The 26573-nt window shown below is 54.9% G+C and overlaps 10 protein-coding genes and 1 non-coding gene across 11 annotated transcripts; 5 read left to right on the forward strand and 6 right to left on the reverse strand.

Annotated features, from left to right (window-relative positions):
* Positions 1 to 1801: 1801 nt before the first annotated feature.
* On the reverse strand, positions 1802 to 2826 carry PHYSODRAFT_354768 (hypothetical protein). The gene is made up of 2 exons (XM_009530803.1): positions 2795 to 2826; positions 1802 to 2707 (listed from the first exon to the last, which is right to left on the reverse strand). Exons 1-2 carry the CDS (start codon positions 2798 to 2800, stop codon positions 2045 to 2047), a joined length of 669 nt encoding a protein of 222 aa, XP_009529098.1. The 5' UTR covers positions 2801 to 2826; the 3' UTR covers positions 1802 to 2044.
* Positions 2827 to 5656: 2830 nt separating this feature from the next.
* On the forward strand, positions 5657 to 6130 carry PHYSODRAFT_423016 (hypothetical protein; the record flags this gene model as incomplete). The annotated part of the gene is made up of 1 exon (XM_009530804.1): positions 5657 to 6130. A coding segment is annotated over one exon (474 nt), but the record flags the coding sequence as incomplete, so codon positions are not given.
* PHYSODRAFT_333615 (hypothetical protein) lies at positions 6128 to 6670 on the forward strand (the record flags this gene model as incomplete). The annotated part of the gene is made up of 1 exon (XM_009530805.1): positions 6128 to 6670. One exon carries the CDS (start codon positions 6128 to 6130, stop codon positions 6668 to 6670), a length of 543 nt encoding a protein of 180 aa, XP_009529100.1.
* Positions 6671 to 6762: 92 nt separating this feature from the next.
* Positions 6763 to 7788, forward strand: PHYSODRAFT_333616 (hypothetical protein; the record flags this gene model as incomplete). Its single annotated transcript, XM_009530806.1, has 1 exon — positions 6763 to 7788. One exon carries the CDS (start codon positions 6763 to 6765, stop codon positions 7786 to 7788), a length of 1026 nt encoding a protein of 341 aa, XP_009529101.1.
* Positions 7789 to 8054: 266 nt separating this feature from the next.
* On the reverse strand, positions 8055 to 8125 carry PHYSODRAFT_t1157. Its single transcript has one exon. It is a non-coding gene; the product is annotated as a tRNA-OTHER (tRNA).
* A 1607-nt stretch (positions 8126 to 9732) lies between these two features.
* PHYSODRAFT_386840 (hypothetical protein) lies at positions 9733 to 10080 on the reverse strand (the record flags this gene model as incomplete). Its single annotated transcript, XM_009530807.1, has 1 exon — positions 9733 to 10080. A coding segment is annotated over one exon (348 nt), but the record flags the coding sequence as incomplete, so codon positions are not given.
* A 1569-nt stretch (positions 10081 to 11649) lies between these two features.
* On the reverse strand, positions 11650 to 12781 carry PHYSODRAFT_507152 (hypothetical protein; the record flags this gene model as incomplete). The annotated part of the gene is made up of 5 exons (XM_009530808.1): positions 11650 to 11859; positions 11919 to 12032; positions 12096 to 12341; positions 12485 to 12606; positions 12685 to 12781. Coding segments are annotated over 5 exons (789 nt in total), but the record flags the coding sequence as incomplete, so codon positions are not given.
* Positions 12782 to 12891: 110 nt separating this feature from the next.
* PHYSODRAFT_409488 (hypothetical protein) lies at positions 12892 to 13289 on the reverse strand (the record flags this gene model as incomplete). Its single annotated transcript, XM_009530809.1, has 2 exons — positions 12892 to 13040; positions 13106 to 13289. Coding segments are annotated over 2 exons (333 nt in total), but the record flags the coding sequence as incomplete, so codon positions are not given.
* Positions 13290 to 13557: 268 nt separating this feature from the next.
* Positions 13558 to 13923, reverse strand: PHYSODRAFT_301900 (hypothetical protein; the record flags this gene model as incomplete). The annotated part of the gene is made up of 1 exon (XM_009530810.1): positions 13558 to 13923. The coding sequence occupies one exon, from the start codon at positions 13921 to 13923 to the stop codon at positions 13558 to 13560; it is 366 nt and encodes a 121-aa protein (XP_009529105.1).
* A 4351-nt stretch (positions 13924 to 18274) lies between these two features.
* On the forward strand, positions 18275 to 19106 carry PHYSODRAFT_260049 (necrosis inducing-like protein NPP1 type; the record flags this gene model as incomplete). The annotated part of the gene is made up of 3 exons (XM_009530811.1): positions 18275 to 18343; positions 18411 to 18436; positions 18575 to 19106. The coding sequence occupies 3 exons, from the start codon at positions 18275 to 18277 to the stop codon at positions 19104 to 19106; spliced, it is 627 nt and encodes a 208-aa protein (XP_009529106.1).
* Positions 19107 to 19292: 186 nt separating this feature from the next.
* On the forward strand, positions 19293 to 19662 carry PHYSODRAFT_333618 (hypothetical protein; the record flags this gene model as incomplete). The annotated part of the gene is made up of 2 exons (XM_009530812.1): positions 19293 to 19478; positions 19525 to 19662. 2 exons carry the CDS (start codon positions 19293 to 19295, stop codon positions 19660 to 19662), a joined length of 324 nt encoding a protein of 107 aa, XP_009529107.1.
* Between the last annotated feature and the right edge of the window lie 6911 nt (positions 19663 to 26573).

A 26573-nucleotide genomic window follows, 5' to 3' on the forward strand; every position in this document is an offset into this window, starting at 1 on the left:
AAGAGTCCTCGATGCAGCGCAGTTGCCAGTGGATGGCGGAGTGCACGTGGCGGTCCATGTCACTGCACGACAGCAGAGTCAGCCACAGCAAGCACGACAGCAGCAGTTTGCACCACACATACCTTTCTGTGAGTCGGCGGAGGTCGACTTCGCGCCTTCGCCGTCCGATTTAAAAGTGAACGCAACTTCAAGTTGTCGGCAGGAAGATATAATCGAGGCAATAAGCCGCCAGAGTGAAGGAAACACCTTCGAGAATGATGGTCAGATTAAACTATACAAATAGCAAGATATAAGCTTATGATGGCTTCACGACATAAAGGCAGGGTTAGGACTGCTTATCGAGACCGATTTCGTGTCTCTGCAGATTTACGTCGGGCTTATGACCCCGCCATATTACTGCAGATAAGCCGCTCGAGTAAGCCATATTTGGCAGGCGTCCAATGGGTAGGAGCGCAACCTCGAAGCATAACTACCCGCCGCCTCTCTTGCCTAGCAAGTGAGAAAAAGATCTATTATTATTATTAAGTTTTGCGTGCAGGCGGCTTCGCAAGCGATACCTTTATGAGAAACCTTTTTTTGTTTTTGAGCATTAAAGAAAAATGCATGCTATGTTTCGGTTTTTGTTCGTCATTTTTTATGCCCTGAAATGATCTGTAGACCACGACTTCTACTCGACGAGATGCTGCGTGCCGTAGACACTCTCACCAGCGGCAATAATGCCGTACATAGCGGTGGTGGCGACCGAAGCGTTCTCCGGTGTTCGAATGGGCCAATAGTGCAGTCGTGCCAAGGGCTTTGAAGAAGGTTTTCTACAGCAATAGCCTGCTCTGATGTTTGAGATCTTGACAATGTCTGTAAAGATTTGGCCTCATGGATTGAGGGCTATACAGACAAAATGTCTCCTGCGGTCGCGCGTTAGATCTTGTAGCCATGTATACCTCTCGGTTATAATAAAACTCGTGTTGTCCAAATACCGCCGATTGTGAAGCGTGCACAGTAATGCAGTGGCATAGCCACGGATATAAGTATCAGCGACACCATTCTGATTCGTGCAACACTGTTATTCAAAAGGATTATATGCATGGGTATGTCAAGCTGCAAATACTTCTCGAGCAAGGTTCGTTTGTTATTAGTTTCTCTGTTTTGCCACCTCTTCCAAACTTGCACGAAGAAGGTTTTGAAGACAGCGAGTAGCCAGGCCACGGAATGAGCTGTGTGCGATACTGTTTAGGCGATTACTCGAACGTCTAGAGAGCGATGTCGAACCTCCACATATTTACAAGACAACCACACGGAAGGTCGAGGAGATTGGTTGATTTCCGATTTTAGCCTCGCGACTTTTTCGGCGTACAGAGAGAGCTTGTTAACAGTTTTAACTGTTGTTTAAAAATTGGTACAGTACTGGACACGAAATGCATGATATATTGTGTGGTAGACACCAACTACACAATGGACTCAATTTTGTCAGTGACACTTTCATACTTTGATCAAGACAACGATGCTGGGGCTCCGAGGACGCATGCTTGCGGCGGCCAAGCGGCCGCTGAGCCGCGCGTGGCTCTCGTCGAGCGCGGACGGCGCCGGCACGGAGGCGGAGCAGGCCATGCACGCGGCGCTGCAGACGCGGCTAGAGGCCGTTCACGTCAAGGTCACGGACGTGTCGGGCGGCTGCGGCTCCATGTTTGACATCGAGGTGGCGTCCGCGCAGTTCGCGGGCCAGTCGCGCGTCAAGCAGCACCGCATGGTCAACGAGGTGCGCCCTTCGTGGTGGCCGGCCATTGGCCTAAAAGAATGCCATCTTACTGAAATATTGCTGTTGCTATTGCTGCCTGCTGCAGATTCTCAAGGAGGAGATCAAGGACATGCACGGCCTGACCATCCGCACGATGACGCCCGAGCAGTTCCAGAGCAAGTAGACTGACAGTCGCTGCTGCAGCAATTGGCCCTGTAATTGGCACAAATATATAGACAGACACGGGCCTTCACGCCGAAGAGGAAGTGAATACGTGCATGGGTGAAGCGCAGTGCGGGCTAGCCCTCCAGTCTATGAGCTGCTCGCGTACTTGGCGATGCCGGCCTCGTTGATGATGCAGATGTGGTCCAGGTCGCGGAAGATCTCGTTGTAGTCGAGGCAGTAGCCGATGACGAACTTGTCGGGGATGTTGAAGCCCACGAAGTCGGCCTGGAAGCCGCAGCTCTCCGGGTTGCGCTTCTCCAGCAGGCTGGCCACGCGCACCGACTCGGGCGCGTACTCGTGCAGCATGGGCACGAGCTTGGCCATGGTCTTGCCCGTGTCGATGATGTCCTCGACCAGCAGCAGGTTCTTGCCCTTGAACTTGGCCAGGTCGGCGCCCGAGACCTGCACGTTGCCCGTGCTCTTGGTGCCCTCGTAGCTCTTGACGCGGATGAAGTCGAACGTGAAGGGCACGTAGTCGCACTTGTTGTACTTGTGGAAGAGCCGCAGCTTGTCCACGAGCGCGTGGAAGAAGGCGCTGCCGCCCTTGAGCACGCACAGCAGGTGCACCGTCTTGCCCTCGTACGCGTAGCGGATATCCTGCGCCAGCTTCTCCACGCGGTCCTCGATCAGGCCCTTGGGGATGAGCACCGAGTCGATCGAGTCCAGGTAGTGGTGCGGCACGAGGAACTGCGCCTTGTCGTACGTGGCGTCGTCCTCCAGGTAGATCACGCGCTTGGGGTCGTGGGTGGTCTGGGGGTAGAGAGAGCGAGACGCAACGGGGTCAGTTGGGTGGAACGTAGGCAGGCAGCTATTGAGCATTGGGTGGGGAGGCCTTACCGCCATTATGCTGCTGGGGTGGGGTGAATGACACTGACGTGGTCTATTGACTTGTGGACCAGTGGAGTGGAAGTGCTGAAGCAGCAAAAAATTGCGTTACCTCTCAATTGTAAATAGAGTATCTCTCAATTACGATATACGATAGTAGAGGTGGCATAAAGTATGAAAAAAATCTATTTCGTGGGAAATTTGTGGCTCCACAGTAGCAAAACCTTTACAGAAGAATATCAGGAAGGATCGACATCTAGTTTCTTTACTATATATATCACTATGTAGGGGATATGGGTATATGACGGCCATACATTGCCATCATCGGCGTGAATGCAATTTTCTGGCGTGAATGCAATTTTCTACTAAGTACTTAGTACTAGAACATCGCCGGGGTAGGTTCTACAGGTCGATCATACATGTAAGCGATAAATGGTGGCGAAATTTTCGTTATCTGCAAACTACGGGCATAATTTTGGTCGCCCCATACGGCATACACACCTTGATCACCCCTCATGTTCTCTCTGCCGAAGCTTACACGAAGTGACTTCACCGAGGACTACACATGAAACATCACCACTACAGATAGGATAGCCTCAAGTAAAAGAGTCCCAAAATTGATTGACTCTTATTGAAACATCCTTGTGCCTGCTTTTCTTCTGTCGTGACGCTCGAATTGCCCTTCAGACGCACGCTCTGCATTCCGGGTCGCCTCCAACCAAGCCGCGTAGTCGTCCACCAGTTTGTCACCCTTCGCTCTGGCTCACAAGTTTCCCGGGGTTACTCCCTTCTTGTCCATAATCCGATACAAGCGGGGCAGTATGGATTCGAGTGCGTCATATACTGCATTAGACAGTCTTGCCTTAATCTTTACGAAGGCAGCCTTGACACGCTCGGCGGTCTGGCTGGTAAACCCCACCTTCTCTTCAGCATCTTCAGGGGAACGCTCTGGCAAGTCGTTTGCTGGTATGCAGTCTACTCATCACTCTGATCATTCTCCTACTCGTGCCCAACAGCAATGCCGCCACTTCCAAGTTGGCCAACGCCCCTATGCTAAAGATCAAGAATCTTGGTTTTGCCCCTCAAGATCGATCGCTACCTGCTGAACACGGCGAAAAGAAGCCTGAGAGGTTCTGGAAATGAAGATACCGACACATGACTGGGCGTGTAGGGGGGGGGGGGGGGGGGGGGAGGGGCTTGAGAGTCAATTCAGGAATGGCTCCGCTGGTTGTACAATAACCAGTTGTAGTAAGTCAATCTCGAGTGAGAGTCTTCGCGTAAGCCATCGGAAACAGGAAAGTCCCACAGATTACGTACATCTCGAAAGGCTCACGTTGGTTGGTATGCAAGCTTAGCTGAGATTGGTAATACTGTATACCGTCTGGGCGCCGTTGTCTTCTTCTTCATTTCTTTCGCAATCGTTGACGCCCTCGTCGTTGCTGGGCGCTGGTGCTGCTGGCGTTGGGCCTTGACGTCGGCTTGACGTCGCTGTCGCGCCGTGAAGTAGATGCGGATGTCGTTGAAGTTGATGAGCATCCGTAAGACTTTCGGTCAATTGTGACTGTTGTTTGAACTGGCCAAGTATTTTTTAAAATACAAATCGCATCATACGGTTCGGGTTACGGTCAGACTGAGGTTCTTTCTTTCATGCATTCCTGTTCCCAGTGCATACGTGTTTCATGCACCTACGGTTTTTCCTAGCAGTTCGTTTACTGTAAGCCTATTCTCAAGTACTGTATGTAGTTCCGAAATTGAGAACCTCTTATGAAACATCCACGCTCTCCAACACGTTCGAGGCGACCCGAAATGCAAAGCGTGAGTCTTGAGGGTGTTAGCGCTGGAGAGTCAATTCAGGAATGGCTCCGCTGGTTCGTGTGGTGCACACTGCGGATGCAGTTCTGTAGTAAATCCAAATCTCGAGCGAGAACCTCCGCGTAAGCCATCCATCTACAGATTACGTTTCTCGAAAGGCTCGCAGTTGGTTGGTAGACTGTCTGAACGCTAAAGTGGGTTGCTGCTAAGTCTTCTCCTTCGTCTTCTTCGCATTCGTTGGCGTCCTCATCGTTGCTGGGCGCCGCTGCGAGAAGGTCATGATCACTGTCACTGCTTGCGCGCTTCATGGTGCTCAGGCCGCGAAAGCAGAGTGAAGGTCGTTGAAGATCACTTTAAAAACTCGATTGTGACGTTGATTGAACTGGCCTCGTATTAATATGTACTCAAACTCGGGAAGCAACATACGGTTTGGAGTTACGGTCAGATCGTGGTCCATTGCTCCCTGTATTCCTGTTCACAGCGCGGGAGTGTTTAATGCACGCGTGGTTCTGGAATCCGCTTGTAGCGTTCATACATGTATTGGCGGTCATACATGTACTGGCCAACATCAACACTCGGAATTCTCAACGTTTCATGTTTCATTTTGCAGGTGATGTATTATATATAGAGTTTAGTTAGCTAAAAGGGATTCTCAAAGTTGCTGGAGCTATAAAAGCGGGCAGATCTCACTGGCTGTAGCCGCAGAGGCATGGATGAATATAGTGGTCTTTCCGACAGATAAGAGACCAGGATTGTTTCATGGTCGTCTATATAGAAATAACAGCTTATCATATTCTGACTTGGAGTAATTTCAGCCAATAAAATCAACTAGGGGTAGGGAAATCCTTTCTGACACTTCCCTACATATATTTGTCGGAATCCTAGGCTGAATATGTATATAATCATACTGAAACCCAGTACAAAAAATATTTTCAAAATATTTTGGCGATTCAGACAACTAGGCAAATTCCTACTGTAGGCATAACTTATTCTAGGTAGCGAGACACCGGTGGACAGCCACCAGTGTCAATATTGTATAACGAAAGTGTCCTCGCGGCCATCATGAGCCTCTCTGTGTTTGTGCCTACAAACACCCAAAAGGCGCGAACGACGGCGATTAACGCGTTCGAGAGAATGCTAGAGGTCGAGGGTGTGAGCATGGAATTGTTTCGTGCAAGCATACATACAGACCCCTCGGGCAAACGCTTGGCTGCCACAATGGACCGCTTCGGCTATTATCTCGCCACTAATGACGGTAAGAAAGGTAAGTTAGCTCGTAACACAGCTACATCGTACTATAGAAACGTCAAGCTGTGGCTATTTGATGAGTTTCCACACCTGCGTTTACCCACGGAGATGAACTTGTTAAAACAAGAGAAAACTCTAGATAAGCACTGCTTAAAACGTGAGAAAGGAGGACTCGTTAACAGAGCGCCACCATGTACTAAAGAGGCCTTAGGTTCTGCAATTCGCTATGTCTACAGCACAGCACGTGTCAACTCGGACTACCAAGATGCTGCGCTAGCCTGCCTCATGTGGCACTGCTTCGGCCGCTCGTCGGACCTAGGCTACCTGCGCAAGCAACATGTGTCAGTGTCAGCGGACGGCGGCTTCTACTTGCGGCTCCTCCGCGTTAAAACGGCTGAAGAACAAGGGTTAACGCTCATACCTGACAAGGAGGACTTCCTGACATGCCCGCTTCACTCGTTCGCGGTAGCTCTCGTCATACAGGCCGCGCCCTGCGCGACTCTGTTAAGCCAGCTCCCTGAGCTTGTTGCGACGAGCGAGGAGCCGCTAGACCCTGGTGTGCCACTGCAGGCCTTGCTAGAAGAAGAGCCAGCTACGCTCAGGGTCGCCCTGATGCCACCCTCGCCTGATGTCGCCGCTCCCGTTCCCGCGCCAAGTCCCGTACCAAGCTGCAACTCAAGTCCCCAACCTGCAAGCACAGAAGCACAAGTGAGTAGTACATCGAAGGCCAGCGCTGGGGAGAAGACGCGCGATGAAGACGGTGTTCAGGCGTATGTCAACCGCCTCCTCAAGCGCGTTGCCGAGCCCGGGGAGCCACGACCGACTTGACTTCCCACTCCTTCCGACACGGCGGCGCTCAGCACGCTAACGGAGACGATCGCCTTGCCGCTCAGTGAATCTTCGACCGCGGTGCATGGGACATGAGCAAGGTCAACAAAGGGTTCGCCTACGTGTACAACACGCCGCGGGAAGACCGGAAGATTGCGCGAGTACTGAGCGGTTGGGAGGCCGACGCAGCTCCTGTTGTCCTTGATGCTGCGGCGCTGGATCATGGAGCTCAAGAGCGTCTGTCATCCTTGCGCGAATTCCTGTTCAGCACCTGTACTGGACTCAAGAAACACAGCCTCAACGTAAGCAGCAAGGTCCTCACCGTCCTCACGGCATACCCGGTCCGCTACTACCCGCAGCTAAAGGCGCTGGCTCCGGATGCCCCGATTGTTGAGCGCGTGGAAGAGTGCTTGGCCTCCGCGGGGATCTCGACAGCTGACGTGCTCGCATTGTCGGTGGCGCTCAACGAACAAGCTTCACCTGCTGAACCTGTTGCAGAACAAGCACACGAATCCAAGACGCACTCATGCCAAGTCCATCATCACCTTCTAGCTGTCATTGATGAGCTTATCGCCTCGAACCGAGCCCTCTCCGCGCGTCTTACAATCGTGGAGGCTGCGCAACTAAAGTGTAAGCGAAAACAAGTACCCGATGAGGAGCCACAGACACAAAATACGTCGGATCAAGAGCCAAAACCCAAGCGCAGAAAGAAAGCAACGACCAACCTGTCCAGCGCGTGGTTCGAATGGTACACGCGGGTGCCACGCGTCTGGGACTCCGCCGACCGCCAGAAGAAGTCCGAGTTTCGCCACGTCACGGCGTTCATGAAGCTCTTCTTGAGCGAAGGCTTCACGCTTGACCCCAAGGCGCCGCACTACAAGGATCAAGTCCTGGACGCTGGCCGTCGGGCTGAGAAAGCCGTGCTTGTCTTCCTGAAGTCGCGCAACGTCAACGCCAAGGGAGCTGGAAGCGTCTTGCGTGCGCTGCGCCCACTCCACAAGAATGGCGTCTTGGACGAGCGCATTGCCGCATACAAGACGCTACGCGCTGTCCGTAGAATCGTTGATCCTGCGCCTACAGAGACACAAGCCGTCTTAGCCACTGTAGGTCACGTCTAAGAAGGTTAGATAACACCGCTACTTCACAAACGCATTCATGCACCAGCACTACCGGCACAACACGCACGCACGCCTCGCCAACCACGCACACAGGAGGAACAGCAGCCGAGGCACGCCGCAGCAGTGAGGCACAGAAGAAGGGTCACGCAGGACGAGCAGCCGTCGCAAGCCCGGTGCGGTAGCAGCACGACGCAGCAGCAGTCGGAGACACGGAACGGCAGCACCGAGTCACCGCACGACGCAACCCCAACGCCAATCTTGATCGATAACACCGGCCTGAATTGAACAGGCACCTCAGGGCCGAAGCCCTGCGCTCTATCCATTGAGCTACAGTGTTGGTGCCCAGGGGAGGGAGGCGGGGGGAGGGGGGGGGGGCTGCGACTGGCTGATTGGCTGGCCGGCGATGCTGTCGAGGCTGACGGGGCTGAATCTTGGTCCGGAGGCTTGATTCCGAGCTCTGAAAAAAAACAGACTGAGGGCGCGCGCCGTGTGTCGGCGACTGGCAGCCACCAAATTTTCGTTGGGACAGGCGGCGAATGCTGATTGGCTGAAGGCTGTACCAATCAACACTCTTTATTGCTTAAAGACCCTGATTGGCCAATGAATTAGCCAATGATATGCCGTGGGGGGATAGCTACCGCCGGACTGCTTCTAATTGTGGCCCCTCTACCTGGGTGCCGGCCTCACTAATGAATTTGCCGGCTCCTGTGCACATTGCTCCGGGGCAAAAATGCGCCAATACACAAAATGTCGATCTTCTCGTCCCAGATGTAGTGGGCCTACCTTGGCTCACTACTACGGCTTACACGTATGCGCACGTGTATGAGGAAGCGTAGGTTTCTTTTACTTGAGTGAAGTATACTCGAGATCCACGAGTATACTTTAAACAAGATAAAGACTCCAAGTAGCGGGTTTTGGTAAAAGATGAGAACTGCTAATTTTGTTTTATGTTTCTGACTTCCTCTAAATGTAATATTCTAAGATAGGAATCTGCCAACGGCTGGTTGGCAGAATTCCAATGCTATGCATGTCGCTCATTGGCTAAGAGATGCTGCTCTCAGGACGAGAAAGTCTTTCGAACCTCTAACAGACGTCGTGTCTGTTAGAGTTACAAGTGACTGTAGCCACTTGTGCGTGTAACCCCGTTACACCAGAGGCCTCTAGAGGCGATTTCCTCGCGGCTGTGAGCACCGCATGAAAGCTGACTGGAATCGGTCAAGTGGCCCCCTAGACCTACTCTACCGTAGACATGATCTAATTTCCGATTTTACATTAATTCCGATTTTGCCCTGGCTTTGACAAACTTCCTAGTTGTCGGAATATGTAGGGATGTCGGAACGGCCGCGATATGGACGAACACAGAGTGCACATAGAAAAACCAATATGTGGTGTGTTTGTGGTTCGAATTGCCACACACTCGCCACACTTTGAAACAGATTGGTTGGTCATTTGTCTAAACGGGATAACGTTTTGTTTGTCATAGCTACATGCCTCGACCGTAAAGCCTGTTTAGAGTATCACCAACAAAGGCAAGCACAATCATTTTTTTACTGAATGCACGTCCCGGTGAGATCCCCATCGGTGTTCTAAATGCTGACCGGTGACGCTGTGTTTCTCAACCTAATGCAGTCTGACAATGTTCCTCTTAATGCCTTAAGTACTTCGTACCTGTGACAACCCGAGAACATCTCCGTCTACATCATAAGTATGCATTGAAATTGGTCACACGGCCAGCGACCAAGTTAAGGTACACGGCCGTGACCAGGTAAAGCCTGTGGATAAATCATACAAGAAACTAACCACAGCAATACAGTCTGCATGGCCGCCTTGAGTAGCTGTGTGGTGTGAATTTGACGTAGTTGTAGAGCGACTTAAGCAAAGCAAATCTACTTCATTAATCATTGTTTTTACCTATTCGGAATCGATTCAGCTAATGCTAAAAGCAGGGTGAGACGAGCGGAGCACTTCCATGAAGAGTGTTGGTCGGAGCGAATTCAAATTTGCATTTGTAGTGGTCGGAATGGGTATTTGCTTGATGTGCTTCATTGCGAACAGAACAATGAAAATTCCGCAATTGTAGTCGTCGGTCTGGTGCAGGTCAATAATTCGCTCTTGTTTGTACGAATCATACTCGCTTCTAAGGCCCACTTTTAAGTACGATCGGCAAATTTGATCAAGTCGATCGTAGTAGTACTGCAGGTGGAGAGGATCAAACTGATAAATCGTTCTGCAGCGTCGGTCGACCAGTACCATGCACCAGTGGAAGTTATCGAAACAAATCGGAAGAACCAAAAACCGGGAGACACCTTGGAAAGATGTAGCAAATGCATCATGCAACAACGCGTGCTCTGGTTTCGTATAACCGAAGAAGGATGTGTCGATAAAACAAGTGTCTTTGCGGTATCCAAGAGAAACATGGAGCGCCATCTTGATGCACAAGTCGTTCATCCAGTTGCCGTCCATAAAGGCAAACAGATCATAGAAAAACGCCTCCTACATGTTACAATGGCAGTTTAGTATCAACATGGACATTTAAAGTTAAAATTTTGTACTCACATGATTGCCAAGCGCTAGGCGGCTGAACACGGACGTTGTTCGGAGTACATCCACAAAGTTTTGCACGACTTCTTGATTAATCTGAATCTCGTCGGCATGACTTTGAAACCAATTCAAGCATGAGGAAGCTGCTGCTAGATATTGAAGGCGCTGGTGGAACATTCGCATTGCTGTAATAGCGGAAGAGTGGAAGAGTGGAAGCAATCTCCAGCATTCCCAGCCTTCACACAAATATTATCAATGCCTTCTCCATCCACATCTACGTCATGAAAAATTTCCCCGTTGACGTGGCTTGCATCGCATTTCTCAATCATCGCCGCCTCCAACATAATTATGTTATCGTAGGCTGTATCCACAATCTCTTTGTCGAATACAAATCGTAGATTCATTGGCCGTTTGCCGTGTATACTTTGCACTAAAAGCAACGATCGATTTTTTACCCAAAGTTGAAACCATTTCAAACGAAAACATTTTTCGTAGAGAGAGATCAATACTGAAGTAGTCGTAGCGAAGGTCAATAATGCTGGCAAGCGAAGTAATCTCTTCTGCATGATCGCGGTGCTGACTCAACACGCCTGCCTCTTGATGCGAAGCAGCGCTCAACTGTGCATTGTCATCCACGAGATTATCACTGTCATCTTCTTCGCTGTCTCCATATTCAGCGGCGCTACTTGTGCGATCCGACTTGCCTTTTTGTTTTTTCGATTTTTTCGGGTACCACGCACGGGTTGCCTTCGTCGAACGGACTCGCCCCGACACGTGATCGTTTTTGGTAAATGTGAAGTCAGCGGCGCTGAACATACTCGGAGTAAGATTTAAATCTTTCTTGCTCGACACAACAACTCCATTTGGCTTCAATAAGTCCGACCTGGCCCGCTTTATACCTGAATGTTGCACTTGGGGCCCTGTGACAATTGCACCGCGTTTCGTGGGGGTAGATGCGCCCGAATTCATCGTACCGTGGGGGGAGGCCCTTTTCAGGTGGCGTCGCTAACTGCGGTATATGTCCATCTACAACCAGGTCGACAAACTGCTCCAATGTGCGAAAAATACTTTCGAAATGACGGGTGCCATGAGCCACCACAGCTTCCGTAAGTCGCGCTTGCAATACGGACAGTCTACTAAACTTTTCTTGTTCAATAAGAGCCTTTTGCCTGGTGCTAATCCGCGTGACAAAGGGGAGTCGAGCTTGAGGAACGTCAATGGATATCGATGCATCAGACCGTAATAACCACCGCTTATGAATACTGTTTAGCGGGATGACTCTCTGGTTTGGCAGCGTCTAGTAACACAACAACTTATTAGCTATCGTTCAAACGTGAAGATTGTAAATGTAGAGGCTACCTGTCTTCTTAAATACATTGCGTGATAGCACGGTTGTAATCGCGTTCTCGAAAACAAGCAGGAACACGTCCAGCTGATGGCATCAAGTGCGTACTTGTATTCCCCGGCACTATCTCGCGACACAAGGTAATGACCTGGACGATCTTCTATGAAATCGACTTGTGTCGAATGCTGATTGCTTTGTTAGATCTGGTTCAAAGTGATATGGTCGTGTAGTAAATATGACTCACCTTTATTGCGTGTAGATATTGCTCTTGAATAAGTTCTGCGGCATGCTGGGACGCAATGCGTAGCACGTTCAACATTTCACTGTCGTAAGATCTGTTCACGACAGTCCCGATGTCCTATTCAAGTACAACTTTAGATGCATTCATGATATTGTTGCCATAATACTAAAGGTTACTTACAGCCATTTGCCGGGATAATTCTTTCTCTTTGAGAAGCTGTATAGTGAGTACCGTAGAGATACTCTCATCCAGCGGCATCTGCATGTTTAACTCAGGCTTTAACTTTCCCCAGCCGGACTCCAAGCGGTTGTTAGTGTGATTTCCCAGGTGCGGGCAATCATTGCGGTAACAAGTCACCCAGCGTTTCTTGCATTCGTCCCAATTTGCTATGAAGTAGGCCTCAAACGGGTGAACGCCATCATCACCCTTCACAGTCTGTCCATCATCCTTCACAGTCTGTCTTTGCACTTGTGAGTTTTCGGTTTTGCGTGACGCTTGTTTAGATGAACTTGTTTTTTCTTCTTCCGCGAAAATGCGGCCGGCCATTCGTGCTTTGGAATAGCTCGAACCATGGATAACATCGAATCACGAGCTTCGACGTACGTATCTTCATCCTTGGCGTATACCATGTCTTGAACTGCTATTAAGACTTCACTCTGTCTTTGATGATTGAGGCCGTATTTCGCATTCGCTGCACATACAATTATTGATATGAGCCTTGAAATGTGGCAACTACAACTACTTTCACAACTACTAGAGCTTTACGAACCTGTAACGGTCCGAAAGTATTTGAGGACATGGAAGTGGCAGATTAATACACGAGCTCGGGAAAATTTGTCTTCGAGGACCTTGATAGTTTGTACTTCAGGTCATTCGTTTTGTGCGTGGTATCAACCAGCAGTATTTCTGGAAAAAGATGGAACAGACGTCGCATACCCGAGGTCTGCAGCGTTAAGCACCGCGCAATTCCACCGTCATCCACGAAAAGCTGGGATGTATTGCCCGCATCGCTCTCCCTGAAGTCATTCAAGATACGGGCAACTCGAACTTCAACAGCGTCTGCCTTGTACTCTTTTGTAATCTCGTTTATCATGTTGCGCACATCTTGCCGGATCACGTCCTTGCCTTTGAATGTGGGAAGGTTAGTTTTGATCGCTGTATGGTTTCGATAATATGTGAAGCTACAGTACCTGAGGACTTGAGGGCGTACTGATAAATCTGTTTAAATGGCGATTTAGCTTTTAATAGCTGTTGAACCATTGACAAGACGACTGGGTCTTTCACGCGCCGGTTTTCAGCATACATTCGCCATATCGTCTCGTTCACAGGATGTGTATGAATAGGTTCCGATTGATTCACTCGGTAGCAGTATTCTCACCTTCGAGTCATCTTGTTTAACACTTTCGTGAGAGTCACAGACAAGCTTGCTTCACATGCTGTCCCGCGCAAGTGCGGAACAGGTATCGTTCCTTTTCCCAAAGAAAAAAAACTTAGCCACAGTATATAATCATGCACTACAGGTAAGCCTTGTATACATTGGTTGAGGTCCTTCCACCCGTGCGTACAGATAAACAAGACGGAGTAAAACCGACCAAACTCGCTGCTGTACTGCGCGTCTTCTTGTCTTGATTTATTAAAGTACTCAATAGAGACTGAACTCCTTTTCCTGTAAAAAGAACATTGAATAAAGGTAAGTTTGACTAGACCTCACAGGGAATGATAACTCAACGTCGCGAACGTACTTGTACATCTGGTAAGTACTCTCACAATACTCCCCTAAAGCTGCCTCGAAGTCGTCCCAACAAAGAAATGTTGTGCGCTCCATCCGTCGAGACACCGACTCTCCGTGCGTACCTGTGCCTGTTGTATCGTCATGCTCATCTGTCCCACCTCCGCGGATTCTTGCGCCACCCTCTGCTGCACCACCCTCCGTTGCAACTAAACCAGGGCGACGCCAACTCCCGGCGCCGCCACCGCCGCCACCACCGGCCGCCAGGCCCCGCTCCATCGATGTCGTTGTGTATCAGTGTGAACTGCCAAAGCTATTCCTCTCTCCCAAAAATAAACCACATGTTGATTTTTGTGGGGCAACTCACCAGCAACTTAAGCAACTTCAACGATTTAACTGCACACGGCACGACATACACAGCGCGCCAAGAACGCAGCGTAAATCGTACAACTACATCGAATAGATCATCACTGGAGGTGTAGGCTCCACGCCTACACAACTTTTACCCGCCACTACATTCAACTGATCGACAGCCGACAACAGTGAGTATGGCGAAGGTGGTTTCACAATGAAAAATACCGTAGATTGGTAACGTCTAGCTTAAAAGTTGCAGTACGCTGCAAAACGCGTTCACTTGCTTTCACACTAGTCTACGGTTTATGGTTCCAAGAGCTGATTTCGTTGGGTTAAGTGCCAGAAGGCGCTGCGACAGCTAGATTAGCTAAAAGGTCAGCACCCGCCAATAGGCTTAGCTGATGCTCGTGAAGATCGACGCCCAAACAGTAGCTCCCAAAGAGCATTTTTAAGATTCAAAACAGTTAGTTAGGTACACCCACAGCTGAGGATGCTTTATCGAGTGGATGAGCGTGCTCATCTGCGCATTCGAATTCACACCCGGGTATCCGTGGCCAGCCGTGTTGATGCTCTTGGTCGCCTTATCGGTGAGTACGTCAAGGAACTGCTCCGCGGCTCCACCTCTCAGTTATCATATATGTAGCACTTCTGAACTTTAACATATTACATGTCTTCTCATGCTTATACGTGTCGAAGCTTCGTGATGCCTTGACGTTGGGTGCACGCTCAAGGATGGACGAGCGACTCAAAGCATGATGTCTGACCCACTCCTGGCCACGACCGACACGGGTCAGATATCGTAGAGCAATAGCATTACCGTCTCCTCCCCCTGTTAACGAGGCTGTCCTCAAGCGATAGAAAGCGGAAGTCGTTCGGGTCATGCATGTACAGGAACGATATCGACTATCTTGCACGACATTGGAGCCGTACTAGACATGCATCCCAGTGGTTTGACGCGTGGTGCTGGTCGCGGCAAGAGCGGTGCCCTGTTCTAGCTTAGACCTCTGCCTCCTACTTATCCTCCTAGCGCTGCTTACGGACGTGGTTATCGACCTGACACCAACTCCAGCGACAATAGCTCGCAATGCAGAGAGATAGCAGACAGGGTCCGCTCGGACCAACCAACCCGCCCCCCCCCCCCGCTGAGCAGAAGTCACTCGCCTTTTAGACGGTGACCTCAGTCATTGGCGGGATGCATATTTCGCTGGAGAGGCTGAAGAGCCTGACGCAGACGCCGATTAAGGAAGACGCGACAGAGGCGATACGCAAAGTAGGAGCCCCAACCTGTAGATGAAGCGTTACTATCTGCGGGACAGGTCGTTGTAGTCGTTAGGAAGAACTAATGTACCTCAATTCAAAACAAACAAAAACAACATCCAGCGGCAATAGCCACCAGGTCTCGACACTAACTCTGGATAGGCAGTTAGTTGACAATAACCACCAACCGGTTACCACGGGTTATAGGTATCAATGGGTCAGTGTCGACGGCGCTACACCACCACTTGTCATACACGTCTCGACGGGACGTTCTAGTAAAGCTGCGCTATATCACTTGGGTTCTACAAGCTCCGAGTATCGCCTCACTGCATATTTACCAGCGGAGACATCAGCTACGTAAGCCACCGCACCAAACCGCCAACGTCTCGTTGAAAACAGCAGCCCCAGATCCGTTGGACGCAGCCTCAAGTTCGCCGAGGCGCTGCAGTGCTGCTTCTTCTCGCGGGTAATTACGCTTAGGAAACAAGATAGCCGTACCGTGCGCAATCTCCTATTAATATTACCGCCATATGAAAACTGCAACCACAAATGCACCACATACGAAGCCACATACGTTCCACACACGTGTGTGGATATAATCACTCCGCAGAGGCATGACTGCGGGCCATAAGCTTCAGTGGACCGCGGAGCCATTCATCTGCTTTATGAACTTTATAATGAAGAGATAGAAAAGAGCTGGATAACACATATGAGTATGCATATAGACCAGAGATTTGACGACGCTGTCCTTGCCGCACTTGGGGTATTTTTAAAATAAAAAATAAAAAAGTTTTCCACATAAATGTGCTGTGCTGTAGTATTGTGCTTTGCATCCAGTTTGCCCTCCTATTTAATGCACTACTTAGTGTTCGTACTTAGTGGTAAATCAAAGAGGCTTTGAATGCAAGATGCTCAAGTCGTGTTTCGAAGCCGGTTTGGCTCCGAAATGGCACTTTCTAAAAGTGCCAAAAGGATGCTAATCCGTACTAGTACTATATGTGCTAGATCATGCAGGAGATGGCATACAGATAACGACGGAAAAATACGCTCCACCAAAAAATACGCCATGCGACAAATCCAGATGACCGATCCGATACAAATAGTCTCGTGTATTTATAGCCAATGAGGTTCTCCTAAAATCCATAAAATTTGCAGAAATAATGGTTGGAGTAGCTCTGCGAGCCTATAAACACCTCATCGATGTGGGAATTTGCATCTAAGCATACGTTTGTTTATACCTAAGGCACTAAGTTACCATCAGACTAACGCTCGGTCAATGTTGCTATTATTGTATGCCAGAATTGGTTCTTTTTAAGCATAGACTAGCCTGAGCACTGAGAAAGCGCACAAGAACCCGTCAAGTATATTGATCGTTATTGCAGAATGAAACAATAGGTTTTGTTTAATAAAACTGCTTCTCCGCAGCTTTTAAAGCTGTCGAGCTACAAACAATATGGACTTTCTTTTGCGATCTCTCGTCCTTCTATACATAATCGGCCCTTTTATAGAGTGCAAAGAATACTTTCGGCCAATCAGCGTGAGTGGCGTATTTTTTAATACCCTCCGGCTTACTATGGAGGATGATGGTCAGCGCTGGCGTATTTTTCCGTGGTCATCTGTAGGTGCACTACTGCGATGTGCCTTTCCCATGCAAACCACATGAATATCCCTTTTGACCAATGATAGCTCTCTATTTCTGCAAAACAGGTCCATTCTTCCCGACGAGCTTTTCGAGGCGTTGGAATAGCTTCTTCTTCTTACCAGTCCGTTCCAGATCTACTGGAGGTTTGAGCACGTTTGGCTCGCAATTGGTTAAAAATAGTTGTATGCCCGTGTGATTGGTAGTAATGCAACCGCCTGCTCATAGCGGTTTGACTGGTGTGCAGAGCTCCGCACAGCTCGAAAAATTGGCGCCAGGGGAAGCGCTTAAGCTCCAATGATGCTTTCATCGATGAAGAAGCCACCACTGCCATTAACGATTTCGCCCCCCCCCCCGACCAAGCACCCACCTACCAAACCCAACAAGCTACTCGATGTCGCACCCCAACAAGACCCCAAGACCAAGCACCTTTCGGACGCGGAACGTGCCCTCGTGGTGTCGGCCCTCCTCAACCGAGCGACAGTCGGCGCCCTACCGCGTGGTGCGCTGTCTGCTGCTGCAGACACATTCGCGGTCAGCGCTCAGACCATCAGCCGTGTCTGGCGCCGGGCCCTGGGCAACTTTCAACGCACCGGGGTGTACGCATCGCCCACAAGAATGCGCAGCACTGGGCGCAGACGTGTCGACCGCTCCCGCGAGCTGGAGCGCCTCCGCGCGGTCGATCCACAGCGCCGGAGCACCATCCGTGCAGCCGCCCAAGCCTGTTTCCTCCCACCAACTACGCTGTTCCGACAGGTGAGCATCGGGAAGCTCCGTGTGGAGACGTCCGTTGCCAAGCCCATGCTGTCGGACGACAACAAGAAGTCGAGGATTGCATTTAGTGTGGGGCACGTAAGTGCAGCAACGCATCATTTCAGTGACATGGAAGATGTAGTCCACGTGGATGAAAAACTCTTCTATCTCTGCAAGGTGAAACACCCTCGACGACCTGGTGGCCAACGTGAAGGTGGCGCTGGACGAGCTGCCGCCGGCAACACTGGACGCGGGCTTCTTGACGCTCCAATGCGTGATGAACGATTGTGTTGCTGCTGGTGGTGACAACACATTCAAGATTCGACACATGTCGAAGTCGAAGCTTGCGCGGGAGGGACGACTTCCACGGTGCATCAAGTGCTCTGTTACTACTGCCTCATTTCTGCCTCCACTCGATCGATCTGCAGATTCTGGCCATAGTGAAACTAGTACTAGTATTTTCCTATAGTTTAGGAACAAGCTAAATAGTGGTACATATCAATAGATTTGGAACGGACTGGTAGCCCTTATAGCGCAAAAACGGCTACGAACATGTAGGCTACATGATGTAGCGTTACTCTACAAATCATGCTCGAGCTGCAGGGGAACAATCAACGCGTCAACAAAATGGCAATACTGGAGCACTGCCTCACCAGCATCTGGGCACACTGGGCAGGGAAGCCCACGCCTTGGCTCGTGCGTAGAGCTCTGCTGAGCACTAGTCGCTCATCCCACAACCGATCAACTCCTACTTACTTACCAGCGCCGATCAACCTGCTGCGTCTTGCTGTCTGTTGGGCGGGCCTTCTGGGCCTCATCCAACCGAAGAGCTGGACTACGACAGCGTGGTGCCGCTTCCTGAGACGAAGGCCTCGACCACCGAATACTCACTCGTGCTGACGTTCAAGCCCAACTCAACATCAACAGTGGGTGCCATCCGTACCCGGCCGTCGATGCGGACGAAAACACCAACCTTGGCCTCTCGCTCTTCAGCTGCAAAGGGTCGTCTCTCGGCTCCCAAGTCTACGGCTGTGTGACGGCCTACGAGGATTCGTACGCTATCATGTACGCCTGGTACTTCCCGAGAGACCGCAAGGGCACGTTCGGCCACTGCCATGGCTGGGAGCACGCTATCGTGTGGCTTGCGAGAAGGGGCGCCGAAGATGCGAACATATCCTCCGTGTCGGCGTCGGTCTCGGACGGCAAGTACTTCACGATCACTCCCCCTGACGCCGCCATGGTGGAAGCGACGAGCGTCAAGTTCCAGTACAAGGCGAAGACCTTCAGCCACTATGTGAACGTCACGACCGAGGCCGGCGACTTCCAAGACTTGGTCATGTGGGAGGACATGCCGGCCGCAGCTCGCACGGCCCTTAACCTCAACGACTTCGGCAGCGCCACGGTGCCGTTCAAGGAAGACACTTTTCGTGACAACGTGGAGGAAGCCTACCCGTGGTAGATAGGAAGCATAGTTGAAGCACAACAGAAATGAAGAACTGAGAACATCATCACAAACCGTTTACATACAACTTGATTGACCCGAATGGAGAGCCACAGTTCAAGTAACGCCAGATTGATTCAACTGAAGCCACTTCAACTGGTTGCTTGCTTGAGCCCATGATGCATCATGCCTCTGCATAGCGCAATGGGCGCAGCGGGTCGCGGACCCGTGCCCGAAGTTGCGCCGGCCAACTCCTCGCCGGTGCCGAGCAGCGGCGCCGCGCGTGGAGGGTCGCCGGGGCCATTTTCGGCTCCGGACGAGCCCAAAACGGGGGCGGGCGGATCCCCAATGCGTAACCAAAGCCCTAGCGGATCCGCCCCCCGCCCGGACGTCCGCCAGCTCAGCCGCCCCAGCCCCGTCGCTGGCCGCGCTATAGAAAGACGCGTCGCTGGCGAGGCTGGAGTGGCTGGCCGTGGAGCACTCGCTGTCGGTGGACGGCGAGCGCTCCCGGGGCTGCCAGTCCGGTCACCAGAAGCGCATGCGCCGATGCGGTGGTGAAGGGCCGAAAAGGTAGCTGGATAGAAAAGATCAAATGTAGTTGGCCTCACGAGGGATGGGTGAAAGCCCCCGGAGACCGTACCGCGATTGGCTAGCAAGCTAACCGAAAGCAGCAGTTCCAAAAATAAATGTGAAAAAGACCCCACCAAAAGCAGGGAAACCAGTTTTCACACTGATTAGAACAGATACTACACTTGATTTTAGCCAAAGGCCGAGAAGGTCCACAACCCTAAACAGTGCCAGCTGTTCCGTTGTGACGTCGGATAAGTGAAACTTTTAAATTGCAAAAAGCTGCGGTGGATAATGCCAAACCTATCAATAGCATTATAAAATATAGCACTAGCATTACGAAATATAGCGATAGAATTACGAAATATAGCACTAGAATTACGAAATATAGCGATAGAATTACGAAATATAGCAATAACATTATAAAATATAGCAATAGGCTGAAATATGTCAATATTAACAGTTGATGCAAAAATAAGAGTAGAGGAAACGGAGAAGATCAAGTGTAGTTGGCCTCGCGGGGGATGGGTGAAAGCCCCCGGAGACCGTACCGCGATTGGCTAGCAAGCTAACCGAAAGCAGCAGTTCCAAAAAAAAATGTGAAAAAGACCCCACCAAAAGCAGGGAAACCAGTTTTCACACTGATTAGAACAGAATGTGTGTTCGTGTTTACCAGTTAGTAACCTCTCCGTAACTGAAATGTAGGCTAAAATATGCATGTCACTAAAGGGAGGGTGTTTGTGTCTTCCTGGGTTTTTGAAGGGCGGTTCCCTACCTGGGTAGTGCCCTGTTGGTCAAATGACCAGCTTACCGCCGTGCCCGAGCCTGCGATGTGCGCCGCGGGCCCCCCCCAGACCCACGCGGCGCTCGCGAGGCGTTGCCGCTCCGTTGTCCTTCGCGGTGGCGCCGGCAGTACCAGCCCCAGGTGCGGTGGCTGGCGCGGATGCAGTGGCTCGACAGCTGAAGGTCCAGCTGTCGAGCCTCGCGCTTGTGCAGCTTCAACTTTTCCGTGTAGGTGTTGAAGTTGCTGGGCTGCACCGAGCCCAGCGACCCGTACACGATCGCCGCGGTCTGCACCTGCCACCCCTTGAGCTGCAGCTCCGCCACGATCGGTTGGTACTTGAGTGTCTTGTGGTCGTGGCTGAGCTGCAGCGAGGAGTGGCGGGCGCCGGCCGCGTGCTCTTCGAACGTGACCGCCAAGTCGGCGATCACCATCTTCTTGGCGGCCACGATCCGCAGTACGATGTCTGGCCGCAGAGCTGCGCCCGTGTACTCGGGTACCGTCTGGTTCAGGCGCAGCTCCGCGGTCGACTTGCCGCGCTTGAGCGCGTTGCGGATCTTGGACCCGATCTGCTCCAAGGCGTCGTCATGACGCTGGCGGATTGCGTCCATGTTGGACTCGCAATGGTTGAGGACATGGGCCAGCGTCTCGGCCGAGGAGCAGGTCGGGTCCCTGCAGGTCTTGTGCGACCGCAGCCGCTTGCGCTTGAGCACGGCGTTCGTGTCGATCTGGTTGAGGCGGGCCTTCACGCCGAAGCGGTAGTCGTCGTCCGACAGGCCCGCCCATGTCGACATGAACTTGGCACCGACACCGCCGTGGGCCCGCACCGTCTTGCCCTGGTCCGCCAGACCCTTCCACCGGGTCTGGTGGCGGATCTTGAGGTGCAACTTGACGTGCCGCAACACGCTCTTGTGGTCGAGCCACTTGGCGTGGTGCGGCACGCGGAGGCCGAGCGGGTCCAGGCCGTTGCGGTCGTCCTGCACCACCAGGCTGAGGTGGTAGATGCGCAGCCACCGCTGCACGTCGGACCACAGTGACCCGATGTCGCCGTGGCGGCGCAGCGCCTCCGCGTGGGGCGAGGCGGCGAGCTCGGAGTTGAGGAAGCACCGCACGAGCTCGTCGTCACGCCCCCGCCAGTGTTCTTCGCGGAGGCGGTGACGCTTGCGGGCCACCTGGCACACCTGTGCGCGCGCCACTTCCCGGATCGCTGGGTCCTTCGAGTGCAGCATCTGCCACGCATGGGCGATCTGCAGCGCGCGGTGCATTTCCACCAGCGGCTGGAGCCCCAAGCCCCCGCTCGACGTTGGTGCGTAGAGCACCTCGTTGGTTGCCGAGCGGGGCAGGCGTAGCAGGTGCCGCAGGCCCTTGGCTACCACACGGTCGAAGCCCTGCAGTTGGGACTGGAGCGGTCGGAGGTGGCGGAGCGCGTACTCGACCTTGGGGTAGACGTAGGTCTTGAGCGCCTTCACCACCTGCCACGGCGCCAACCCCGACTGCATCAGCGCCACCGCCTCCCGCTTGATCTGCTGTAGCTTGGCCTCTAGCTGGAGACGGTGGCGCACGTGATCGAAGGCGTCGCCCACGCCGAGGTAGCGGTAGCTGTCGTGCAGCTTGATGCTTGAGACCTCCTCGTCGTGGAGCGACAGCTTCATGTCCTTGTCGTGGGCGGGGTTGCCGCGCGCGTTGCGTGTCACGGCCAGGAAGGCGCACTTGCCTGGGTTGGCCTGCAGCCCCGTCCACTCCAGGAACTGCTCAACGACAGCGTGGCAGCGCGTGATGCCGGCCGCGCTGTCGCTGAACACCTTGAGGTCGTCGGCGTAGGCGGTGGTGCATGGCCGCACCCCGTCCGCCAACGCGACGCCCACTCCGTCGAGCTTCTCCAATGCTCGGAGCAACGGCACCAGCGCGGCAATGAACAGGAGGGGGCTGAGCGGACAGCCTTGGTACACGCCCACCTCCTGCCGCACTGGTTCCGTCGCTCCGTCGGCCGCGTTGCCGACGACGAAGTAGGAGTCCTCGTAGATGTCGTCGCAGCGCTCGACGAACGCACGCTCGACGCCGAGCAGGCGGAGCACATACCACAGCATGTCCTGGTGAACGGACCCGAACGCGTTCCGCAGGTCGTACCAGACCTGGTACAGCCTGCGGCGCATGCGTCGGGTTTGGTCCAGGAGCGTGGTTGCCACGAAGTTGTGCTCGTGGCAACCATTGTACGCCCTGAACCCCTTCTGCGCCATGAGCAGCAGCCCGTTCGCCTCCAGGTACGCCGACAGCCGACGCGCCAGCAGACCGCTGTAGAGCTTGTAGATCGCGGTCTGCAGGCAGATCGGCCGCCAGTTCGCTGGGTCGTTGGGGTCGCCCTTCTTGTGGATGAGGCGGACGAACCCCACCTTCCACAGGGCAGGCACCCGGTGGTGGCGCCAACAGGACTGGAAGGCTGCGTGGAGGAGGGGGACCAGCTGCGCCGCGAACTTCTTGTAGATGTCGTAGCCCACGCCGTCGTGGCCGGGGCTGGAGTTCGTGGCCGCTTGCATGAGCTGGTCCTCCACCTCGTCCATCGTCAGCTCGTCCGTGAGCGCGCTCCGCCGCTCCTGCGGTGTCCCGACGTCGGCCATCGCCTCGCGGAACAACGCCCCGCAAGCTTCATCTGGTAGGAAGTTGATGCGGGGCGAGTTCACCGCCGTGAAGTGCTCGTGGAGCGTGCCCGAGTCGATGGGGCACGTCTCCGGGTGCTCCTCCGCTGCGGTCTCCGCCGACGCAGCACGCAGAATGTCCTCGACGCACTTGCTCTCGTTGCGAGCGAAGTCGTGGCGGAGCTGCTGTTGGCGCATCGAGGCGCGGATCCGGCCGACGCGGCGCCGCGCACGGCGGACGGCCGATCTGCTGGTGGGTCGCTCCTGCTGCACCGCCGCCATCTCGTCGAGGGCCTCGTCGAGTCGATGCTCGCGCTGAGTGCGCGTCACTCGGGGCGGTCGCTGTCGCTGCTGTTGCAGTGGAGGCCGAGGGTGGGGCTGGGCTGCTGTGAAGGGCTGCAGCACCTGCCGGATGCGACTGGGGATGGCGCTGATGTATCCATCGCCCGAGGTCCAGCTGTCTGCGTCTTCGATCTTGCACGCTAGCTCCTCCGCCATGGCCTGCAGGGCCGACGCCGCCGCTTCCTGCTCGTCTTCGGTCAGCTGCCGCAGTCGAAGGCGCGGCTGCCGCGCTGGAGCCGTCCCGGGCCCGATAGGCAGCGTGGGGAACGCCTCGCCGCCGTCGCGCGCGGCAATCTCTGCGTCGATGTCCTCGTCATGATCGCTGGCAGACTCGGCGCGCGTGGGTGCGCACGCGGGGCGGGCAGGAGGTGCGGGTTGCTCGCGCTGGCGTTGTGCAGCAGGATTCATGTGGAGGCAGTTCTCCATCGCCCCTTGGTGCTCGCCGCACTCAGCCAGCGAACGCTTCAGGTCCAGCGCCCGGTTTGCCAGTCTGTCCGCGTGCGCGTTCGCCTTCCGGTCGATGTGCTTGAGCGTTAAGGACGTCACGGCTCGGAGGGCGTGGCGGACGCGGTTGCGCAGCTGGCGGAGGCGCGGGTTCCTGCAGGCGAAGGTGCCCTTGACCTGCGCTACGACGAGGTGGCTGTCACCTTCGATCTCCAGGTGCGAGGCGCCGTGGTGGACGGCACTCTGCACGCCAAGCAGCAGCGCCGTGTATTCAGCGGTGTTGTTGGTCTCGCTGCTGTTTGGCATGTAGTGCGAGCACGTCCACGCCACGGTCCCGCACGGCTTGAACAAGGCGGCACCAGCTCCACCAGGTCCCGGGTTCCGGCGGCAGGCGCCGTCGAAGCGGAGCACCCACGGCTCGGGCATAGCCGGCCCTCCGTCGACGTCCATCGCATCGGGGGCTGTCGTCGTGGCCGCGGGGGGAGCGGGCGGGTCTGGGCAGCGCCGAGCCGAAGCAGGCCGGCGCGTAGCTGGTGCTGGTGCCGTGGGTAGGCCTGTGAGCAGGCGAGCTACAGCCGCTGCCCCGATCGCGCCGTGACGTGGACCCCACCGTGTTGCACCGGTAACCGGTGCAGCGGAGCCCAGAGGCCGGTGCGCTGCCGGGTTAGCAGCGTGCTCGTCGTTCACAGCCTGGGCAGTGTCGTTCGTGCCAGGTCTTGGGCCCCAGCGCGTTGCTCGTCTCGCTGGAGGTGGCGGCGTCTTCGCCGTGGACGCTGCCGTCGTCATCGTCTCCTTCTCCTTGATCGCTGTCGTCTCCGTCTCCTCAGGCGCTGTCGTCGCTGTCGCCGTTGCAGCTGTCACCGTCGGGGGCGGTGTCGTCGTCTCCGTCGCGTCCGCGGTCGACGGCGGCGGCGCCATCTCGATGTCAGGTGCTGGCTCCACCTCGGCGGGGTGGCGGGCCAGCACGGGCGGCAGCGGCGTCGCCGTCTCTGTCGCTGTCGTCGCCGCCTTCGAGGTTGCCGTCGTCATCATCGCCGTCTCCGTGGTTGCCGGCGTTGCCTGTGCCTTGGTCGCCGACGTCGGCTGCGGTGCCGGTGCCGTCTCGACGTCCGGGTGTGGCGTCCCGTCGGCGGGATGGCGGTCCAGCATGGGCGGACCCACCGCCGTCGTCGTCTCCGCCGGTGGCGGCGGCGTCTTCCCGTTCGGCGGTCCCTGCAGCGTCGCGGGCGTCCGTGTGGAGAAGGTGGCGGCGCTGGCGGTCGGGTTGAGTCGGCGCCGCTTGCCTGTAACCTGCTGCACCAGGCGAGATCGGGTGGGGGTCAGCACGGGGGGGACATGCTGGCGCCCAGGGGTCTTGGGAGCGGCGGGCACAGCGCTCTGCAGGGTGGCGGTGTCTGCCACCGCAGTGCCGCGTGGTGCGGCTGCTGCAGCGGCAGTCCTTGCTGCGGCGGGGCTGCTGGTGGGGGTCGCAGCAGCCCCGATCCGCGTCGGGGGGTCAACAGGTGTCGGGGGTGGCACCGCTGCCTCCGAAGCTTGGGCCGTCGCGGGGGTGGCGGCCGCGGCTGGAGGGTTGCGCTGGGTACACGCTTGGGTGTGGCATGCAGCCACGATCCGCGAGAAGAAGATGAGCGAGCATCGGCACCCGCTGGAGAAGACGTCCTGGAAGCGGGTGCCGTGGTGTGCTGCTCGGCGGTGCGCCACCAGCGTCGCGAGGTTCGGGGCGACGTGCGCGCACAACGCGCACTCGAACTGGGCAGCGTCGTGCGCGTACGTCGCCTGCACCGTGCCCTGCTGGCCGTCGTCCGGTCCAAAGTGCTGGGGCTGGGTCCTCGGTGCTGCTTGCACGGCCGCGAGTTTAGCCGCCGTGGCATCGCTCTCCTCCGTCTTGGCCTCTTGGTCACCTCCGTCGTGGCCATGGTTCTTGCAGCGTCTGCTCCGGCGGAGCGCGTCGCCTGTCATGGGCTCCGCGCGCGCGCGTGGCTGATAGTAGCGTGCTGGGTTCGGCGTAGCGCGCGCGCGGTGCCCCACGGTGGCGCGCACAACAGGAGCTGCTGCATCTTGGACAGCTGCGGCTGCGGCTGTTCCTACTTCGGCGGCAGCGGCAGCCGCAGCTGGGCTTGGTGTTGGGGGCGCCTGGGCTCCACCCTCGGCGAGCATGCCGCCCGCCCTGCCGGGTCGGGGCAACACACTGCTGGGGTCTTGGGGGCCGGGTCGGGGCAACACACTGCTGGGGTCTTGGGGGCCGCTGCCGGCGGCGGCAGGGCCGGCGAGGCCGTCGTCGTCCTCGCTGCTGTCGTCGTCCAGGTCGCAGGGCCCGTGGCGGACCGCCAGGGCCCGCGCAGTGGCGGCTGTGGGCGCCGCCCCAGGCGCTACCCAATCGGGCAGCCTGCCGGCCGCCCTGCCGGGTCGGCCAACATCACTGGGGGGCAGCTGGGGCGCGAGGAGAGGCGGAGCGGCGGCGGCGGGGTCTTGGGCAGCCAAACGGCGCGCGTGGGGGTCCGTAGCAGGCGTGGGGGCTGCGCAGGAGCCGTCGCTTCGCGCGCCTCGCCGAAGCGCCGCATGCTCGAGGCCGTGTTCTTCGGCCGTGGCGACCGTGCCGCGCGGCGCACGAGAGGCCCGGGATCCTGGCATAGTGAGGCCAGGTGGACGGGGCCCGGTCCCGCCCGGCGGACGGTCCGCGGGCCCGCGTCCGCTCGCCGTCGCCGCGAAGCGACGCGA

This window comes from Phytophthora sojae (genome assembly GCF_000149755.1).
Source record: "Phytophthora sojae unplaced genomic scaffold PHYSOscaffold_5, whole genome shotgun sequence".
Taxonomy (NCBI): domain Eukaryota; phylum Oomycota; class Peronosporomycetes; order Peronosporales; family Peronosporaceae; genus Phytophthora; species Phytophthora sojae.